The sequence below is a fragment of the Rhipicephalus sanguineus genome, chromosome 11, assembly GCF_013339695.2.
Source record: "Rhipicephalus sanguineus isolate Rsan-2018 chromosome 11, BIME_Rsan_1.4, whole genome shotgun sequence".
Classification (NCBI taxonomy): domain Eukaryota; kingdom Metazoa; phylum Arthropoda; class Arachnida; order Ixodida; family Ixodidae; genus Rhipicephalus; species Rhipicephalus sanguineus.
In genome coordinates, this window is record NC_051186.1 from 108,595,593 (window position 1) to 108,614,495 (window position 18,903).

General features: G+C 46.2%; 1 protein-coding gene across 1 annotated transcript in view; it reads left to right on the plus strand.

Annotated features, from left to right (window-relative positions):
• The window catches only part of LOC119373281 (tissue factor pathway inhibitor), a 38,482-nt gene extending 20,579 nt beyond the window's left edge, over positions 1 to 17,903 (plus strand). The window contains exons 4-5 of the mRNA XM_037643303.2: positions 274 to 441; positions 17,761 to 17,903. Of these exons, the coding sequence (XP_037499231.1) occupies positions 274 to 441; positions 17,761 to 17,885 (293 nt within the window). The 3' untranslated portion in view covers positions 17,886 to 17,903. The remainder of the gene's footprint in view (positions 1 to 273; positions 442 to 17,760) is intronic.
• Positions 17,904 to 18,903: the final 1,000 nt, after the last annotated feature.

Here is an 18,903-nt window from a genome sequence, read left to right on the forward strand (position 1 = left end):
TCTCATTATTACATTTTCCGTTTCTATTGGTCGCCCTTATTCAATATTTTTATACTAATTGATCGCCTGTAACGATCTATTTTATTCGCGAGAGAAGTTCGAACCGCACATGCTGTTGCTACTGCTCTGGCCAGTGTCGTGGCAGTGTCGCCACTCTCGTGCTAGCCCCCATTAAAAACGCATGGTTTTGATATAGGGGCGATCCTGCTTTCAAAATTTTCCACCGTTTGTACGCTGCCTGCCAAAAATGAGTGCTGTTTTCTCTCTTCGCAGTTTTTCAACGTTTAAAAAAGAAACCAAATTGCACTAGTACTTATGAGAATGGTCCTGTAATTAGATATATCTTCAACGAAACATCAAAAGAATGCCAAAGAACAGGCGTTAAGAACGGAGATGACCAGTTTCCATCGTTTCGAAAGTGCGTGAATGATTGTAGTCCAAGTAAGTAATAATTATCTGGGGTTTAACGTCCCAAAACCACGATATGTTTATGCGAGACGCCGTAGTGGACGGACACGCCATTTCGGCTGCGGTTTAATAATCACCGGTACCACGCCACTTCACTGCCGAAGCTACCCTTATCCAGACATCTGCGCTTGCCAAACCACAGCTTTGAAAATATCAGCGTAACTCTTTTACAGTCCGGTTTCCAAAACACGCGCGCGCGCGAACAACGTGAGGTATATTTTATCTTTAAATTTAGAACATTAACAGCCCGCATAAATGAGGACCCTGGAAGACTCTCCTGCCTCCGAGAGATAAGCCAAAATGAATTTGGCAACACGGAACCATAATTGGGACCATGCCTGTTTCTTGACTGGCTCGTACGTGTGCAGTGTCGTTTACTCTCTTGCTTTTCTTTTCTTACTTTTTTGTTTATTTTTTGCTCATGTTTTTCACTACTTGTACAATGTAAAGTGCTTATGCTCCTCTACCACTTGGAGCCTATTCACAAGGAGCGGGCGGAGATGAAAGGCGGTATGCCGACCCATTAAGGGGACGCTCTTCCTCAGGTGCCTCATTCTGCCCTCCGCGACAACAATTTTGGGGGGTCCTGCGCCCGACGCGAACCGAGAAAACACCTTCAACGACTTCATGCCATACACAGTTAGCATTTTTTTTCCCTCGCCTCGTTTTCTGACTTCGTCGGTGTTCCTCTCTCTCCTTTTTTCTCTTTTTCTCGTAATCTATCTCCCCCACTCTCTGAAATGTCCTTGAGGGCGAGAGCGACGCGGCAAGAAGCAAGGCCGAACTTCGACGTCAGTTTTAACTCATCCCCCGAGGAAGGGAGGCCCCCTCCCGAAACTGTTGGGAAATAAATATTTATATCACTGTTGACAACGCCTCCGTTGTATTATACCCATATATATATATATATATATATATATATATATATATATATATTGTAATGAACGAGACACAGAGACAGCACCCGTTCCTGGGCCGGCTGTTCTATATTCTACACTTCTTCCTCCTTTTCCTTGGTGCTTTCCCAGCTCCTCGCGCAAGCAGCCGAGCCGCATTGCCGTTCTTGCCTTTCACACTCGGCTACGCTGCGGACCTGGCAAACAAAAAGAAACAACAGTTCAGTCCAAGGGACGCACTCGTTTCTTGAAGCGTGACACATGCACTGCGAAGTTGTTCCTTTTCCGCCGATCGAGTTCAAAGCTTGGATTTGAGGTGGTAACGCGCCAGGTATTTTGTCCTAACCGTTCGGTGATCGTGAAGGGCCCCTCGAACTTCGGTAGTAACTTCTTGCCCGGGCAGCTGCCGCCCCTTTGCACCGACACTTCGTCTCCAATTTTATATTCCGGTGCAGGGCGCCGGCGGCGGTCATAATAGCGCTTTTGTTTTTCTTGTGCTCGTGCGGCTCTTTTCCTGGCCGCAGCTCTGATCTTCTGACAGGCGTCTGTACGGCTGTCATGGCGTGTGACGCTAACAGGAGCGTCTAGGCTGAGGACCGCTTTCAGCTGGGGCAGCTTTCCGTATACGATTTCGTACGGTGTCGCACCGGTGGACGTCTGCAGCGCCGTGTTAACTGCATAGCCAGCAGCCCGAAGGTGCACGTCCCAATCGGCCTCTCCTTTCTTGTCGACTTTGGCGTACGGAGCGAGTCTTGCCTGAATACTTTGATTAGTACGCTCAGTAAGGCCGTTCGTCTGCGGATGGAACGCTGATGCGTAATGGTGCTGTACACCCGCCTTGGAAAGATACGTTCGCAGTTCCCGGCTACGAAATGTTGTGGCACGGTCAGATATAAGTTTTTTTGGCAAGCCATGCCTCCATTCAAATCTGCGCTGCAAGAAATTGACTAAATGAACGGAGGCAAGAGATGGTACGGCTGCCACTTCTACGTATTTGGACAGATAGTCCACAGCTGCAATGATGTAGCGGTTTCCAGCAGTGGTGGTGGGTAGCGGCCCATGTAATCGATGCCCACCGTATGAAATATCTGATCGGGTATCTGCACTGGTGTTAACAGTCCAGGCTGACACCCCGGCAGTCGTTTAAAACCGTTGACACTCTTCGCAACTGGCTACGTAAGAGCGCACATTACTCTGCATTTTCGGCCACCAGAAGCGTTCTTGCAGCTTGCGAAGCGTGGCTCGTTGTCCAATGTGCCCTCCTTCGGGATCATCATGAATGGCCCGTAGTATTTCGGTACGCAGACATTTCGGAACGGCCAAGAGGTAGCGTTCTTCCGAGAGGTCGTGGTGCCACTGACGACGGCACAGTACACCATTGCGTATTGCAAACAACGGATTTGTTTCCGTGCCCGTTACAGATGCAATGATTGGCGCCAAGTCCTCGTCCTCTTCTTGGGTTTTGCGCACGTTTACTTGGGCAAAATAGATGTGATTTGGCTTGCTTCCTTCAACGCGCATGAGTGGGTTGCGTGACAAGGCATCGGCGATGTTGTTCAAGACCCCAGCGCGATGACGCACCTCAAAGTCATACTCTTGGAGCGTGATAATCCACCGAGCAAACTTATGCTTGAGCTGTTGCTTGGAAAACATCCAAGTCAACGCGGCATTATCGGTTACCACGGTGAACCTGCGTCCGAACAGATAATGGCGGAATTTATCGTCCACGCTCCACACCACTGCCAGACATTCCAGCTCATTGGAGTGATAGTGGCGCTCGGTCTCGGAGAGTTTCCGGCTGGCATAAGCGACGATGTGCTCGACGTCTTCTGGATCACGCTGGACTAGCACTGCCCCTAGACCGACTTGGCTAGCGTCGGTATGCACTTCAATATATATATATATATATATATATATATATATATATATATATATATATATATATATATATATATATATACGTGTGTGTGTAGAGAGAGGAAGACAGAGGCGTGGTGTGCCAGCTGTTTTTAGCCAAGGGTTAAGAAATGCAATATTAGGGGCAGGCGAGTGAAATCAGTTGCAAATAGCTGTCAGCCATCTTGAATTATACACAATTTTTGTTTTGTAATATTTCTAATTAATAATAGCCCAATTAGAAATAATTAATTAGGGTTTCTTTGCAGCTTGGAAAAAATGGTATATGTGAGCCTTGCTTTATTGCAAATAATGCAATGGTGGTTTCTGAAGACGATCTCGAACTTTGCAATTGGAACTGCTTGCCTAACGTCAGTACTTATCAATGTAGTTAAATGGCATTAGTTACAAATTTCTTTAATTAGAAAAGAAAACATATATGCAGTGCGCAAGGTGGCTGTCAGCAACCGACAACTGATTTCACTCACCTGCCTGTAATATTGTATTTTTTAACCCTTGGCAAAAGATAGCTGGGAAACCTGGTATAGATCAACGGCTATATCTGTTCAGCGCAAATTTTTCTAAAACTTGATTCAAATGAATGAATCGATCCCTTTTCTGCTACACTTCTGATCGCTCGCAGCCCCCTTTTCCCAAAATATAACTACAGGGGAGCTAATGTCGTCAAACTGAGTCCAAACGAGTGAACGAAAGTTAATGTAAATCTAGAAAGAAAATAGATCCTAAGTGCTCATTCGACAAATTTCTTTTCACTCCTAATTCCAGTTAAACGGTACTGCTACATAGCACGTTTGTTGAAAAGTATGAACTCATCATTTTCATTTTCGGTAGTTCACGTCGAGCATTAGTTTGCATAATGATTAATAATTATGCACAGCAATCGGGATGGCTGTGGCACATAATTTTATTGCGATAGGAGCTGCACGAACACTCTCGGCGGGTTTTTGTCGTCGCCGTCATGTCCAGAAAAAAAGGTTTAAATTGGTATGAGCCACCTGTGCATCGTATGTTCTACCGCGGGTAAAAGCGCGCGGGCGGCGGCGACGAACGCGGCTGAAGCAGAGGTCATACGAGCTGGCCCATATCCGTCTCTCCGAGGGCGCATGCGACTTTACGCCGCTCAGGAGGCTTGCTGTCCAAGCAGAGGGGAAATGCCCCGCCCGTCTTGAACGAGCATGAAAAGACTCGAGGGGGAGGGATGTCGCTCGAGCAGCAACTTTGAACTTACATTCTAAGGGTGCGGGTCGCGACAGTTGGCGCACGGGCTATCTCGGCAGCCATCAGCGGGCAGCTTGTAGGCCCTTCTACGCACTGAGCTCACAACGCGAAGAGAGTGTGCGGAAAGAGCATCTCTCGCTGGAGCGGCCGTGCTCTCTTACACCAGCGTTTTCTCGTGTTACGTGAGATCGGATACAAAAGAGTTAGCTGCCAAGCTCACTACGTATATGATAGTTTGTTAATATTGCATTCATTGCTTCCCCTTGCGGTGAAACTTCTTACCCCAAATACGAAATGTCGTACATCTGCAATAGCATCAATAGATAAAATCAATTTGGTTGTGTCGCAAAACCACTTCGAAATCGTCAATTTATTGTTATATATGTAAAAAAATAAGGCAGCCTCGCACTAGTGGTGCAATCCTCAAAGAAGTGCAGAGTTTGGCGGCCTTTGTTTTCTCACTTTTTCTACATTTCTTTCTTTCTTCTATCTCTTTTCTATGTATTTTTACTAATATAATAAAAATTCGGCAGATCAACGCCTTCTGGGAATAGGTTTCGTGCGAAGCACTCGACGAGCAATTGTCTGTGTTGCATTTTTTGGCTTTGAGACAAGCGTTAGAAGGTGGATCGATGTGTTTTTGTAAGTGTAGTGGTTGTCTGCAGATCGTTGGCCTTACGAGGAACATCGACTACTCTGACGTTTAAAGGGTAACTTAAGGTCTGATGTAACTTTAGCAGTCACGCTAGAGCCCAGACGTCAGTGCTATCGAAACGAAGCGCATTTTACGGTGCTATGATGTGAATATCATACGTAACTTTCGTTGGCGTACTCCCGGGGTCGACATACAAATGTCGGTACATACAAATGTAACGTTGTTAGACTGCTGTAAAAGCGGAGCCAACACTGGAAGCACAATTGGCGTTAACGCGACATGGCGCCTACAACGCAGAGGTACATATGTAGTGTTTATTGCTTTGTTACAAAATTAGATAGCCAGCACTGCAACCACAATTCATAATGCACCGATATTACGCCTGCATAGCGTTCCTCCCAAGCTCTTTGAAGACCTCACATGGATCTGTTGTAAAATACCTGACTCCCACCCAGATTGCCTGGGTTCGAGTCCTGCTGGGACCGTGATTTTTATTCTTTGCATTCGTCGGGACAGCGCTGATCTCACAATTAATTTATTAATGTCTGTACGCTCATCGAATCCAACGGATGCAACGGACATACGATCGCTAAAATCACCGCGAGGATGGACAGCATGATACGGTTAATTACCCGGGTATCGAACGTCGAGGTGGAATCAGAGAGGACGATCTCTTGAAGTTATTCCACGCGTTCTTGATGAGTCATGTGATATACGTGGCGCCCATGCACTCCTGACAGAATCACGAAAAGGCGAAGCTTATTATACTCGTATACTCATTCGAAAAAGCGTCAAACGGGTGCTGGGTATTCCGATGAATGCCAGCACAACAAGGCTAATTAGCTTGGGTTTCACAACACGTTAGAGGAAATTATCGAGGCGCAGACACGGCTCAGGTTACCAGGCTGTTTATTTGGCCCACTGGCAGGGAGATTCTGGAGGTTTTGGGTTGTAATCCATCTCTTGCGGAAGAATGCAAATTATCATTACTAGGGAGCAGCGAGCCAGTTATAGCTGCTTTCCCGCTTCCCCGCAATATGCATCCGCACCACAATGCAGGCAGGCGAAGGGCCAGAGGCGAGGCCTTACTAAAATAAGTTCGCGATGACCCGCACTTCACATGCTTTGTGGACGCCACGCAGTACGCCAGGTCGGCAAACTTTTCGGTCGTCCTAGTGGACCACAGTGGCGCAGTTCTCAACTCTGCAACTCCCATGAATACCACCTCGGCTTGAGCCGAACAGGCCGCGGTGGCTCTCGCTTTACTTGACAAGAATAGACACCAAACCTACACCGATTCTCGCGCGGCTGTCAGAGCCTTTGCATCAGGTCCCGTTTTCGTCGAGGTCGCACACATCCTAGGTGACAGAGTCTTTCCTCACACACCATCACGTGGTTTCCGGCTCATCTCAGGTCGCACTTATCCTCTGTGGCTAACCTCAACGAGGTCGCCTACACCCACGCGCACGAGCTAACCCACCGCGCCGGGTTGGACGGAGGTGGTACCTCAGGGACTGGTTGGGAGGTCTTTCGAGATCATTTCTTCACGTTCAACGAGGTTTCTAAGCACTACCAGCTCTCTAGGCGAAAGCTTCCTCTTCCTCACGAGAAACTCTCCAGGCCGCAGGCTAACACGCATCGAATGCCGCAGAATAGGTCTTATCCTAGTCTATCAACCCCAAGTCCTTACACGGACGATTTTGAACCGGACTGTCCCGATTATGGCGCGTGAAGCAATTTAGGTCGCATGCTCTGGCGGTGTCCCTCCTTACGGGGCCCTCAACGCCTCACTGAAGAGTGGTGTACCGAGCTAAGGAGCTCGAATCTACTGCACCAGTTAAGGGCCGTCCAGAGGGCACACGCCGCGGCGGTGAGGCTTGAACTCCCTTTCCCCACGTGGGACCGGCCCGCGGCGCTGCCGCCCTGAACGGCTGCGGTGCTCCTCAGGACTATCTTAATAAATTTCATGTCTGTCTGTCTGTCTGTCTGTCTGTTGTCGCCGTTCCTAGGCACATGCAAACTGTTAATCAATGTGGTACATACCTGCATACTGCCGCCCGTGGTTTATAGGTATGATCCACCGTGTCTGTCGCCAAGAGTTGGACGACATACACGACAGGATTTTAACGTTATTCATGTCATGACCAGACACTCATATACGTCGACTCCTCTTACCCTCACACGCAGATTTTGGTGTGCACCAAGTGAAGCAGGCGATCACGAGAGCACCCAGACGTTGATAGATAATAGATAGATAGATAGATAGATAGATAGATAGATAGATAGATAGATAGATAGATAGATATAGATAGATAGATATAGATAGATAGATAGATAGATAATAGATATAATAATAATTATTTGGGGTTTTACGTCCCAAAACCACGATATGATTATGAGAGACGCCGTAGTGGAGGGCTCCGGAAATTTCGGCCATCTGGTGTTCTTTAACGTGCACCTAAATCTAAGTACACGGGCCTCTACCATTTCGCCTCCATCGAAATGCGAGCCGGATCGAACCCGCGACCTTCGGGTCAGCAGCCGAGCACCGTAACCGCTATACCACCGCGGCAGACGTAGATAGATAGATAGATAGATAGATAGATAGATAGATAGATAGATAGATAGATAGATAGATAGATAGATAGATAGATAGATAGATAGATAGATAGATAGATAAACACGCTCAAGGTTGACTGGGTTCGCTAAGAAATGCTTCGCATTTAACAATTTTGCGGCTAGTCACCCAAACCACGCTCTGATTATCAAAAGGCCGTAGCGGAAGACTCCAGAAATTTCGACCACCTGGGGTTCTTTAATGTACACATAAAATCTTAGTAAACGGGCCTCAAGCATTCTCTCCTCCGTGGAAAATGCGGCCGCTAACAGTAGGAACCTGCGTCTTCTAATGGGTCGTCCTCTTTAGTTTATCCTGAAAGGACGCCGCTCGCGCTGAGAGTTCGTGCTTGGCCGTGACTGTCGCCATTACACGTTATCGCTGAGTGCCGTCTAATAAACACCCTAAGAGCAATAATAAAATACAAACTCACTTTTGTTATTTTATCATGTAGTATGTGAAATTTTTGTTATACTCCAGGCGCACCCAGATTATTATACATTCGTAATCAAGGTCGCCTTGACTTAACGATAAGCTCAATGGGAATGTAAATACGTAGATAGCAGATGAAATGACGCATGCAGTTAAAAGTAGGAATAAAAGCGGGAGATTATTTTGGCAGCATGTTGCAAACGAAACGTTTTAGTGAACGGACCAGAAATAAAACTATACAGAGACCTAGGCAATGTATGGGATTCAAAAGAAGAACAGCTTAGAAAGCACTTATTTTGCTAACAATCAAATCATGATATTAATCACTATTTCAATAAAGATAGCAGGGAGAAAGCATACGGTACGCCAAGATATCTTCCGGTAGGCAATGCTTTTTCTATTAGATGTAGCATCGCTACCGGTTGTGCCAATTTCATAGCATGTAAGTCAAACTAGCTCCACAGGGTTCGTCATAGAGCTTCGGTGTGAAAGCCACGAGAGGAAAGGCAACCCCATTCTGACATTCTTCCGACTTCGTAACAAAGCATCACCTAAAAGAAAGTTTGATAACCAGGCCACAGCAGCATAAAAATTTGCGCAATAGACGTCTCGCGCATTGCTGTACGCGGCACAAAACAGTGGTTAAAAGCAAATTTCGCGGCAGTGACACAGCTAAAGAAAGAAAGGAAAAATGAGAAAACACTGGGTCAGTAGGGCGTAGACGTTCGCGCGCTTGTAGTCATCGAGACGGCATTAGCGCCACCATGTGATTGCTCCACCAGCAGCGACGGACAGACTTCATCACCAGCCCTCGCTGGAGGACTCTGAGGGAAAGATAAAAGAATGTCTCTGTCTTTAGTTTCATTCAGTTTGATTAGTGACGCAGTATTAGCTTGGGAAGCGGTGTTCACCCAATGCTTATTGAAATGAAATCTTTAGATGCCTCATCAAATGCGGAAGTTGACCATCACGTCTCTCGGCATTCCTCGACGTTGACGTCAACACAATGCGAAAAATGATCACGTCATGAAGTCACTATAGGGAACCCAAGCTCAAGTTTGCGGCCCGACGACAGCGCCGCGCCAGCCGCGCTGTGGCTCTGTCGGAAAGCTCTGAACCTTCGCGCGGCCGACTCAGCCCCTTTCACGGTAGCGGTAGCGCACGTGCGCACGCGTTCTTCTCTCGATGCGGGTAACTGGGAGGCCGTCAGCTGGGTACGTTGAACCGAGAGGCTTGCTGTGCGAAGCTGCGCATTTCCACGATGGCAGAAGCGACCCCGCGGAAGCGCAAGCGTGGTCCGAAGTATTGCGGTTTAGTGGCCAGCCACAACAGTGCAGACAAGGCACACGATTCACGTGTTAAACTGTATCGGTTCCCGGGCGTGTCGCACGAGAAATAAAGGCGGCAAGCGTGGATAGCTGACAGCGCTGTCTCGCCTTCTATTTTGGCTGTCTCAGTTCATCGCTTTCGTTCGTTCCGACTACCTGAATCGGTAAGTAACGGGGCGCATGCCCGCAGCGACTACAGTAATGATTACTCGCTGTCTTCTCGCATTGTTAAAGTCCAGTTACGGTTGTAGGTGAAGCGACTGTGTTTTGATTCCCCGTGCTCGTGAGACCTACGCGTCGTTGTCGAACGTTCACATCGCGTTATACCGTTAGCGTTGCGCGGTTGTTTGAATTCAACTGAACTCCGCACATTGTCAGAAGTTCGGCGCCTGCATTTCACGCGTCGGGAAGGCTGCTTTATCACGCCGGAACGGACATCTGTGCATTTTCAGCAAGCTTTGACATGGTTCTGCAGGTTTGCTTTGTTTTTGTCACTTTATTAGGGTGATATATATTTAAGCCGCTAAATATAACTGGCACTTAATACATGCTTTGCAATTGCAACCCTGAAGTAACCACATTCTGACTTTGTGCGATTTTCTAGCCGCGTTCACGCAACAGGTTTTATACGCCTGTCAAGTCAATATCATAAAAAGAGACTGCAAGCATGACGCGAGAGCCGAAAAAACGAGGCGAGCAGTTCATCTTGCTTGACAGTGGTTAAGGCTCAGCTAGCTGCCTCGCATCTTAATCGGTGGGTGATTCTCCAGCGGCACGGAGGACTTGACTCTAACCTTCTCAGGAAGCAGTGCCATGGCCGTATAATCTTTTTTTCGCACGCCGCAAACGTTTGTTCACGAAAGTACACGGCTGCTACTGTAAGCATGCCATATCAAAACAACAAACATATGATTCGTAGTCCACGCCGCAGAACATCGATAGCGTGTTCGGCTTCATTTCGGAGTGCATGTGGACCATTTTTCATCTTTAACATGACAGAATGAGACTTACCTAGAGGTATACGTCCTACACGGTGTAATCGCGACTTGGGAAATGCATTTCGCTTTGAGTCGGGCGTGGTTGTCGTCGATCGTCTGCTCTTCACCGTTAACGTGATTGATCAGCCTTTCTCGTTTTATCAAGTTCGCTTTTCGGAAGTGCCAGTCAAGCTTGAAAATCATTTTGAAGCCGCACTGCAAGCGGTACATTGCGAGGCGCCGAAAGTGCACCGCGAGAGCTCTGCACGTGCACAGAAGCGAGCAGCAACGCGGTGGAGAGAAGGGAAAACGGGCGCTGCGAACACTCTAGTTTCTCTTTTTCTGCCAGAGATGGCGCTGCCTGTCAAGAGCAGCAGCGCCGCTAAGCGTTGCTTGGGAAGCTTATACGATGTTATTGTTACATCATAGATCGCCAAAATTTGTGACGTCACATAACATGAGGTCACATGACATCATCGCTTGGTCAAAGGTCGGCCGATCACGGAGGCAGTGCAAGCCCAGATAAGGTGCTGAAAGGTTGCAATCCCTCCGATCCTAGAGGCAGTGCTAAACCACGTTTGGTGCAGAAAGCTTTCCGAGGAGTTATTGGAGGATCAATACATCGACGAAAAAGGAGTTGGCTTTCGCCTTTTTGTCGTTTTAGGCGAATGCATAAGAGACCCTGTGAGTTTTTGATTTAGACGGCGGTGTTGCGATCGATATGTCTTTTATCTGAAGATGCGCCATACACCCGTAAAGTATCGGAAATCCAGATACTGATAAACATCTTTCGAGTCGTATCACGATACAAATACGAACTAATCAGGGAGTGTCCAAGGTTGTATCTAAGATACGCGTATCTTTTTTTTGAGTTTGGGTTTATTCAACTGCGTGACAAATACACGAAAATACACTGTACACTAGATTTGATGCAAATGGAAAATAGCTCCATTTCACAGGTTGACTGACCGCTTCTCCCAGAAAAAAATCAAAAACAGAAATTTACAAAAATTACCAAAAATACAAAAATTGTATGCAAACGAAAGCGACAATACAAAAACAACACGCATATCACCCATGACAGCAAATAATAGAATAACAACTTAGAAGTACATACAAAAATATTCATAACAAAGTAATGCATGAACCAATGAAACTACGTAACCATTACAGAAATCGTCCAACAATAATGAACAACACAATCAGCACATCCAGTTTAACACGTCAGTTTTAGACAATATACGCAGATCATATTAGTTAATTTTCACTTGCTTGTTGCACTTGCAAGACGGTAATGTAGTGTTTCCAATCCATAGTTAGTGCGACGACATGGTACATGCCAAGTCTCCGTATACCGAGTGACGATACTGCCCAGCACTGATAGGTACCACCTTGCCGACTTTGCAGTCCAGCGGCAAGACCCCTTTATAAAGAGCCTGCTGGGAGATTTTGTGCAGAGAGAGAGAGCGAAACGCGCATGTCTGCTTTAAAAAACTTGCAGTACGCTGAAGCTTCGCCTTCAAGAGTAGAATGCGATAGCGCAATCGGGCCCCGTGCGCATCGCCTTCTCAAGTGCTAGCCTAGCTTCGGTTCTCGGTGCATGTCTGAATCATGCCGTGAGGAAGAAAGAGTGTGCGCGTAACGTTGGTCGTTTCAAACTAGCCTAGAAAGCCTACTGCAAGTACAGTTCGGCAGTGCCCACTACGCCATTATTATTTTTGCGAATCAGCGGAAGGTCCACTACGTGTCCGTATGGCAACACGCGAACCTACGTCGTTGCTCACTTTGTTCATGCTTTTGCTGCTGATGACGAATTATTATGTCTGAGCGCTTTTTAATGGGTCGGGCTACAAAACACCCGCTCGTTGCCCAATACACATGCTTTGACGCCAGGCGCGATTCTATGCGTGGGCCACGCAATATTGCACGCGTTTGGGAGACTCTTCCCACTACAAGACATTTAGGTATTGTTTTTTATTCTCCGAAGCAGTTACAAACAAAGACGTCGATATGCGGTAGAACACCTGCTTGCCAAGCAGAAGGCGTGGGTTCAATTGTCACTCGAAGTGAATATATTTATTATTTATTTTATTTGCATCTTTATCGATTTTTCGGTCAGTTACAACGCTGAGTTTTCGCTCACAACCAACCACGCAGACAGCGACGCTGACACCAACGCCGGACTTCCAGCGAAACGGCCTGTTTAACGCTACCGCGTTAACATTCTGAGTGAATAATGCCAGTACCGCATGATGAGGATTGTTATTGCGATAACCGTTATATGTGGACACTGTCGGCGGGTAATTGCCGTCAAAATAGTTCAAAAATATTTTCCGAAGCATGTTCGGGGATCCAGACCTGGGACTCCTCGCTACGCAAAGCTGTGCAACGCACGGCAGAGAGGTGACACTGAATTTTTAGGAAATCTACAGAAAAGCACACAATCCGTGCAACACACAGCTGTACGCTTCTTGTTTTCTTATTACTCGCGTAATTGTGGCGTCATGGCTCTTTGAAATCGCATTCATATCGAAAGCTTATCACGTCGTCTCAAAGTCACCATTCATTCACACTTTCACAAACTTTTTCATGACCGAATTTATCACGACGACTTCCATCGCTCACCCGCATCTATGTTTCGACGCCGCGACCACCCGTGTAAGGTTAAGCGCTCGGCATACCACTGCCATCCGGTTCACAAATTCATTCATACCACTGAGAATATTTCGTTAAAATAGCAAGCATACCATTGCACATCGCACGGAAACAAACATAAACAACCAACTCGCCCAACTTTCAATCCTGCTAAACATAAAGAAATTTCAAGTGTTGCTACACTCTGTCCGGCCTTAATTTACCATTGCTGCATTTTACTGCAGAGCTATTATGGCAGCCCATTCTCCGGTTCGCTGTGCAGACAAGAAACCTCATGCCGGTACGAGCTCACTTCGCCATGTTCTGCTTCGGTCCCTGGACACGTGCGGCCGGCGCGCTCTCTCCCGCAGCGCCCATTTGTCCGGTATGTGATAGAATAACTCGGATGGGCGAGAGAACGAGTGAAGGGAGAGAAATAGAGATAGAAAGATATAGAAAGTAACAGGCATAAGAACACATGTAGAGAAACAGAGATCAAGAGAGAAAAAGAAAGAAAGGCAGAAAGAGAGAGAAACAAGGAAAGATATAAAAATAAAGATGAATCCACAAATACAGACCGAGAAAGAAAGAGAAGAAATGGAAAAAAGGATAAAAAGTCATGCCACATCCATGAAGTGAATGATCATTGAGGAGCTGGCTGGGAGACAATCGGGTAAACCGTGAATGCTCCGTAAAATTCCTCTACTGTCATATAAAGAAGTCACACTTTGTTATAGTAGCGATTGTGGTCAGGTTGTTGTCGAACCACTAGCGGTCGCAGACCTTGCAGCTGTGGCCGAACGTGTGGTCTAGGAAATGGCTCTTGAAGCGCGCGTCGGCGCCACCAACTTCAGGTAGCGACAGCTTTCAGCGCTTGGCCGCTGCATCCCGCGCCCGTACCTCATCGAGGTTCTCTTGCCGCCGCTTCCGCGCTGCTTCGGCTTCGCGGGCTTTTGTCTCGGGGTCCGCACGATGCTGACGTCTCTCTGTAGCCTCGCAAACTCTTACCACAGTGTCTTCGCGGCGAGCCCGCGCTGCTGCTGCCTTGCGAGGTCTCCGCTCCGTCGCCTTGTCTTCTTCGTTCATGTTAATAGTATCGAAGCGCACTGCCGGAGTGGAGCGAGCACCGCATACTACAGTTGGCTATGCTATATGTGGTTTTGCCTGCGTTAGTATCATCATCAAGGCTCTCGAAGAACAAAAGGAAGAACACTTCTCTTTCACGTGAGCTGCGCCTGTAGCGGTCGCCTATGGAACTAAGGTTACGCTTACAGTGCGGGACTTTGCCCCAGCTTAAGAAGCCTGGACAAGCCGAGTGCCGACCACCTCTGCTGTGCCCCAGCATTGCGCGGCTCATTGCAAGCTGGGCAATTTTAGAGCGCAGCTCTTAGGCGTCCGTTCTTGCGTTGAGCGGCGTCGCCGTCGGTGGCATAACCGATAGACATGGAAGAGTAACCTATAAACATGAAAAAATAAAATGAGAAAAAAAAATACCCAGAATCGAATGGGACTTGGACCCGGACCCTGCGTGGTGCTGTCGAGTATTCTACCACGCTGGCGCGGGAACGCCTTTGCAAAACGACCCTATACAGACGTCATATCAAGCAAGCAATCGCGTTAACTTATGCAATATAGCATAGGAGAAGAGTAAAATAACAACCAGTCATCGCGGAATCGTAATTGCGCAACGATTTTCCACCTACTGCAAAGTGCTCTGGCATAATTCTTCATCGTCATCAGCCGCATGCAGCATCAACAAAGTGCACATAATACCTTACAGGTGCGTAGCGGGTACCTGGCTTATCCGCAGAAAGACGAATAATGGCGCAGTGGGTGCTGTCCAACTTCACAACAATTATAATTTATGTTGTGATCCATACCTTGAGGAAAAACAAAACTTCAAACACAGTTGGCCTTGCCCCAACCGGAATCTGCGGTCAGAATTCACATTAGGTAGTACCGTTTTGTCGGTGGATTTGTTTTTTAGTTTCTGCGATTTCATTTACATGATAATTTATTGCGCCGATGTGCAGTATTTATTTTTTTGCTGTTTTGGCTGGTTGCTTTCCTGTAGTGTTCGACATTATATTATCAGTAACAACCAGGAAGCCAATAACGCACTGTAACACGTTCTTTACTTGTATTTTGCTTTGCTTGTATGCTGTCTTTTCTCATTTTAGGTTACTTTTACTATCTTACTCCATTAAGTGTTGCTAATCACTTATTCTGCAAGTTATTCCTTTAAACTTTACCGGTCAGCAGTTAACAGTGCGGTTTGGTCAATTCGTGTGGCACATACGTTTTTGCCCTCGGACACCTCATCTTTAGTGGAGCATGGTGAATAGTGGCTTTTGTGCAATTTCTTCGGCACATACTGGAGCTAGGGACAACGTGCCTACAGAACTCCATTTCGACTCGGAATATACAGATCCGCTATAATGTGACCCAACACAAAGCACTTCTCTGCCTTCTGGTTGTCGCTTTTAGATAAATATCAGAGTGCTGTCTCAGGGACATTCCAGCGTGTCGCATGCATGTGCACCGCCTCTTACTACCATAGGTCATGCAAATGCATGGGCCGAAAAGCAGTTCTTTCCAGATCACGTGTCGCTTGCAGCAAGTGGGTAAAGCTGTGTTTTAACCCTCTGAGACTCTACTCACACAAATGCGTACACCACTTGTTTTTGCTAGTTGTCGACTAGCGGCTAGAAAAGAGCAAGATAAATTGAGCTATGGTGAATTGAAACTACTGCATAATAACTTCGTCCTTATTTAACATCAATTTGCAGTGTGATATTGCATATGATTATTTTGCTGAAGGCACTACAACGTTAGACGAGGCGTTCGACGTTCCGCTTCCCGCAAACCACGTCAAAAGTATAAATGGTATTTGCTCGAAAGGGACAAAGCCGAGCACGAATTTGGACTATATTTCTTGCCTTAGATTTGATTCCATTTATGCATAAAAAGAGCATGACTGAATTCCAAATAAATACATCTTTAATTACACTTTTGATAAAATTAATTACTATAACAGACATAAATTAGCGTATTATGACATTACTTTTGTTGCAATAGAATATCGAGCGCCTTGAAATAACTTTGTATTGATGCAGAGGTATTTACGGATGTTCTTCGTAGGTGGCGTCTGACAGGGTTAAATTCAAATCATTTCTTAGCGAACGAAATGCACTTTGAGCGTTTCTATCTATCTATCTATCTATCTATCTATCTATCTATCTATCTATCTATCTATCTATCTATCTATCTATCTATCTATCTATCTATCTATCTATCTATCTATCTATCTATCTATCCGTCTACGTCTGGGCGCTCTCGTGGTCGTCTACTTAGCATGGTATATACCAAACACAGTATTGAGAGGACATGAGTGCATGATCAACACGATGCACAGGTCACGCGATGAATACCTCGATTGGCTGTCGCGTACATCATGAAAGCCTTTCCACCTGTCACGCATGGCCCATACCTGCATAACACCGCCCGTGGTATACGGGTATGCACCAAACGTGATTCACAGTCCACGAACAGTGAGAATAGACTTTGAAAATCTTAACGCCATTGCGTACAAAAAACCCATTATGCAGAAAACACGGCGGCGGCGGTGACGACGACGTTTTCGATGAGCGAAAAATTCTAATCGAAGGCAACAATAAAAAATCGTGGCTCGTGGCGGAATTGAATACACGCATTCTGCATGACAGTCAAGTATTCTACCACAGAACCGCGCCAGTACTTCAAGCTGCTAAGCAAAATGATCCTATGAAAGCGTGTGGTCTGTGTGACGGCAGTTGTTGCCGTTTTAGCTATCTGCAAATACAACATCCTCATATATATTTACTCCGCAAGCTATAGTGAAGCGTTCCGCGAATACGCCCATGACCACTACTTATGATATGTATATCATCGAACCGTAGCTAGTAATCCGTCGCAATTAAATGGACGTCCCTTCAACGAAAGTTCCAAACTTACGTCGCAGCACGGGCTACTACCCTCTGCACGTCAGTGTAGCAGCCCTGCCTGCCATACCAACGACATGCGCAGAACTGCTAAATTTACCCCTACACGTCGATCCACGTCGTTGCGCAAGACTCAAAGCACAAGAAATCCGGCATATGCTACTACTTGCCAACTCATTCGCACAAAATCGATTTCCAGAATGCGTGGGCACTGCCAACTTTTTTATAGTTCCGGTATCAACAAAAACACCTCAATTTACAAGCCCTTCAAAGCGACTTTTCCCATATAATAAATGTCAAAATTTGCTCGGAGGATTCCCTACAGGTATGCTACATCAATGAAGAGAACATGCTTCTCACTCAGGCTCGCATTTTCTTGCGGTTGTGCTTTAAGGTGGCAGCACATATGCTATAGCTTTATTAATAGAATGACTTAATAAAATAGTCATTAGTTTGAAAGTGAAGGCCTCTAGTTTAATTCATAGTTTTGTTTCATATAGCTGCTTTATGTGAACTCATTTGAGTAGCTTATGTCTTTGAAGAATATCATTAGCCGAAAAGTCGCATTAAGTTTCTGGTCTCAAAGAGTTGAACGCCGCATGTACCAATAATCTTCAAACTAAACTTATTTTCACCAGAAACCAAATGGAACCCTTATTGCAACTATACCAGAGATAATGGAACGAAGCCTATAGGAGGATGGAGATGCTACAGACCAGAGGGTTACAAAACGCTCATCTGTTACAAGCCTAAAAATCGTTAAATAAAGGCTTTTTTTAAATAGTAAACTTTAAAGCGTGATGTTAGTTACTGGGAGAACCAAAGCTCTATGTATCATAGGCAATGCATTTGCTTTTGACCTGTGCACATCTATTACCTTTGTTGTAACGCGACTGTCTCGGACAAGCGGGCATCATTGGTGGTCCTCGAAAATGGCTTGCTGGCTCCTGCTCTGTCACTGACTCCGAGTGCTGACGCCTCTGCTGAGGGGGAGTTGAAGAACATTCAAATACATTGAAGATTGACTTCAATTTGAAGTTGGGACGCGTTTTCTTCGCAGCTCTTTATTTAAAAATGCTGCAAGTTTTCATGGAAAGTGTTCTTTAGGAGCACTTCATGTGGCAAACTCTGCTTGTTTACGAAGGTAAAAATCGCAGGAATACACTATGAGTATTGCCAGGATGTAAAATGTATAATTTTATCCACGTGCAATTCATGAAATTCGGCGTTTCATATAAAATTATGATTACAATTAAAATTATTATGTACGGCCGTTTCACTGGTGCAGTTATTACTATACTCACTGTCTTTTTACCTACATGCTCTGTCAATGAAACAAAAATTATAACTCAAACATTTAAATATATTTATTCCATCATATATACTTGTCGTGGACTTTACAGCACCATTAGAACTCTGTAAGTGACGCTACAAGAAGAGATCGGGTGCCTGAGAGCGCAGCGCTCTCAGGCACCCGTTCATGCTTTGAGTGGCGTCGGCGTCGTCATGATCGGCAGAGCGCAAACAGGACGAAAGAGAGCGAACGCAAAGAGCGGCGAAGGATGAAAAACGGGGATAGCGAAGAGAGCGCTAGGAGGGAAGGAAAGTGGTGAGAATTTTCTGCGGCGGGCACCCGCGGCGCCACAGTAGTGCGCACCGTTGTGCGGTCGCCGATGACGTCATCACTAAGGTATGGGGCGAGGGTGTCTACCGAAATGATATATGAAAATAAAGCACAGCATAAAGGGAGGCCTGTCTGCGGCGGTTCTTGCGGAACGCGC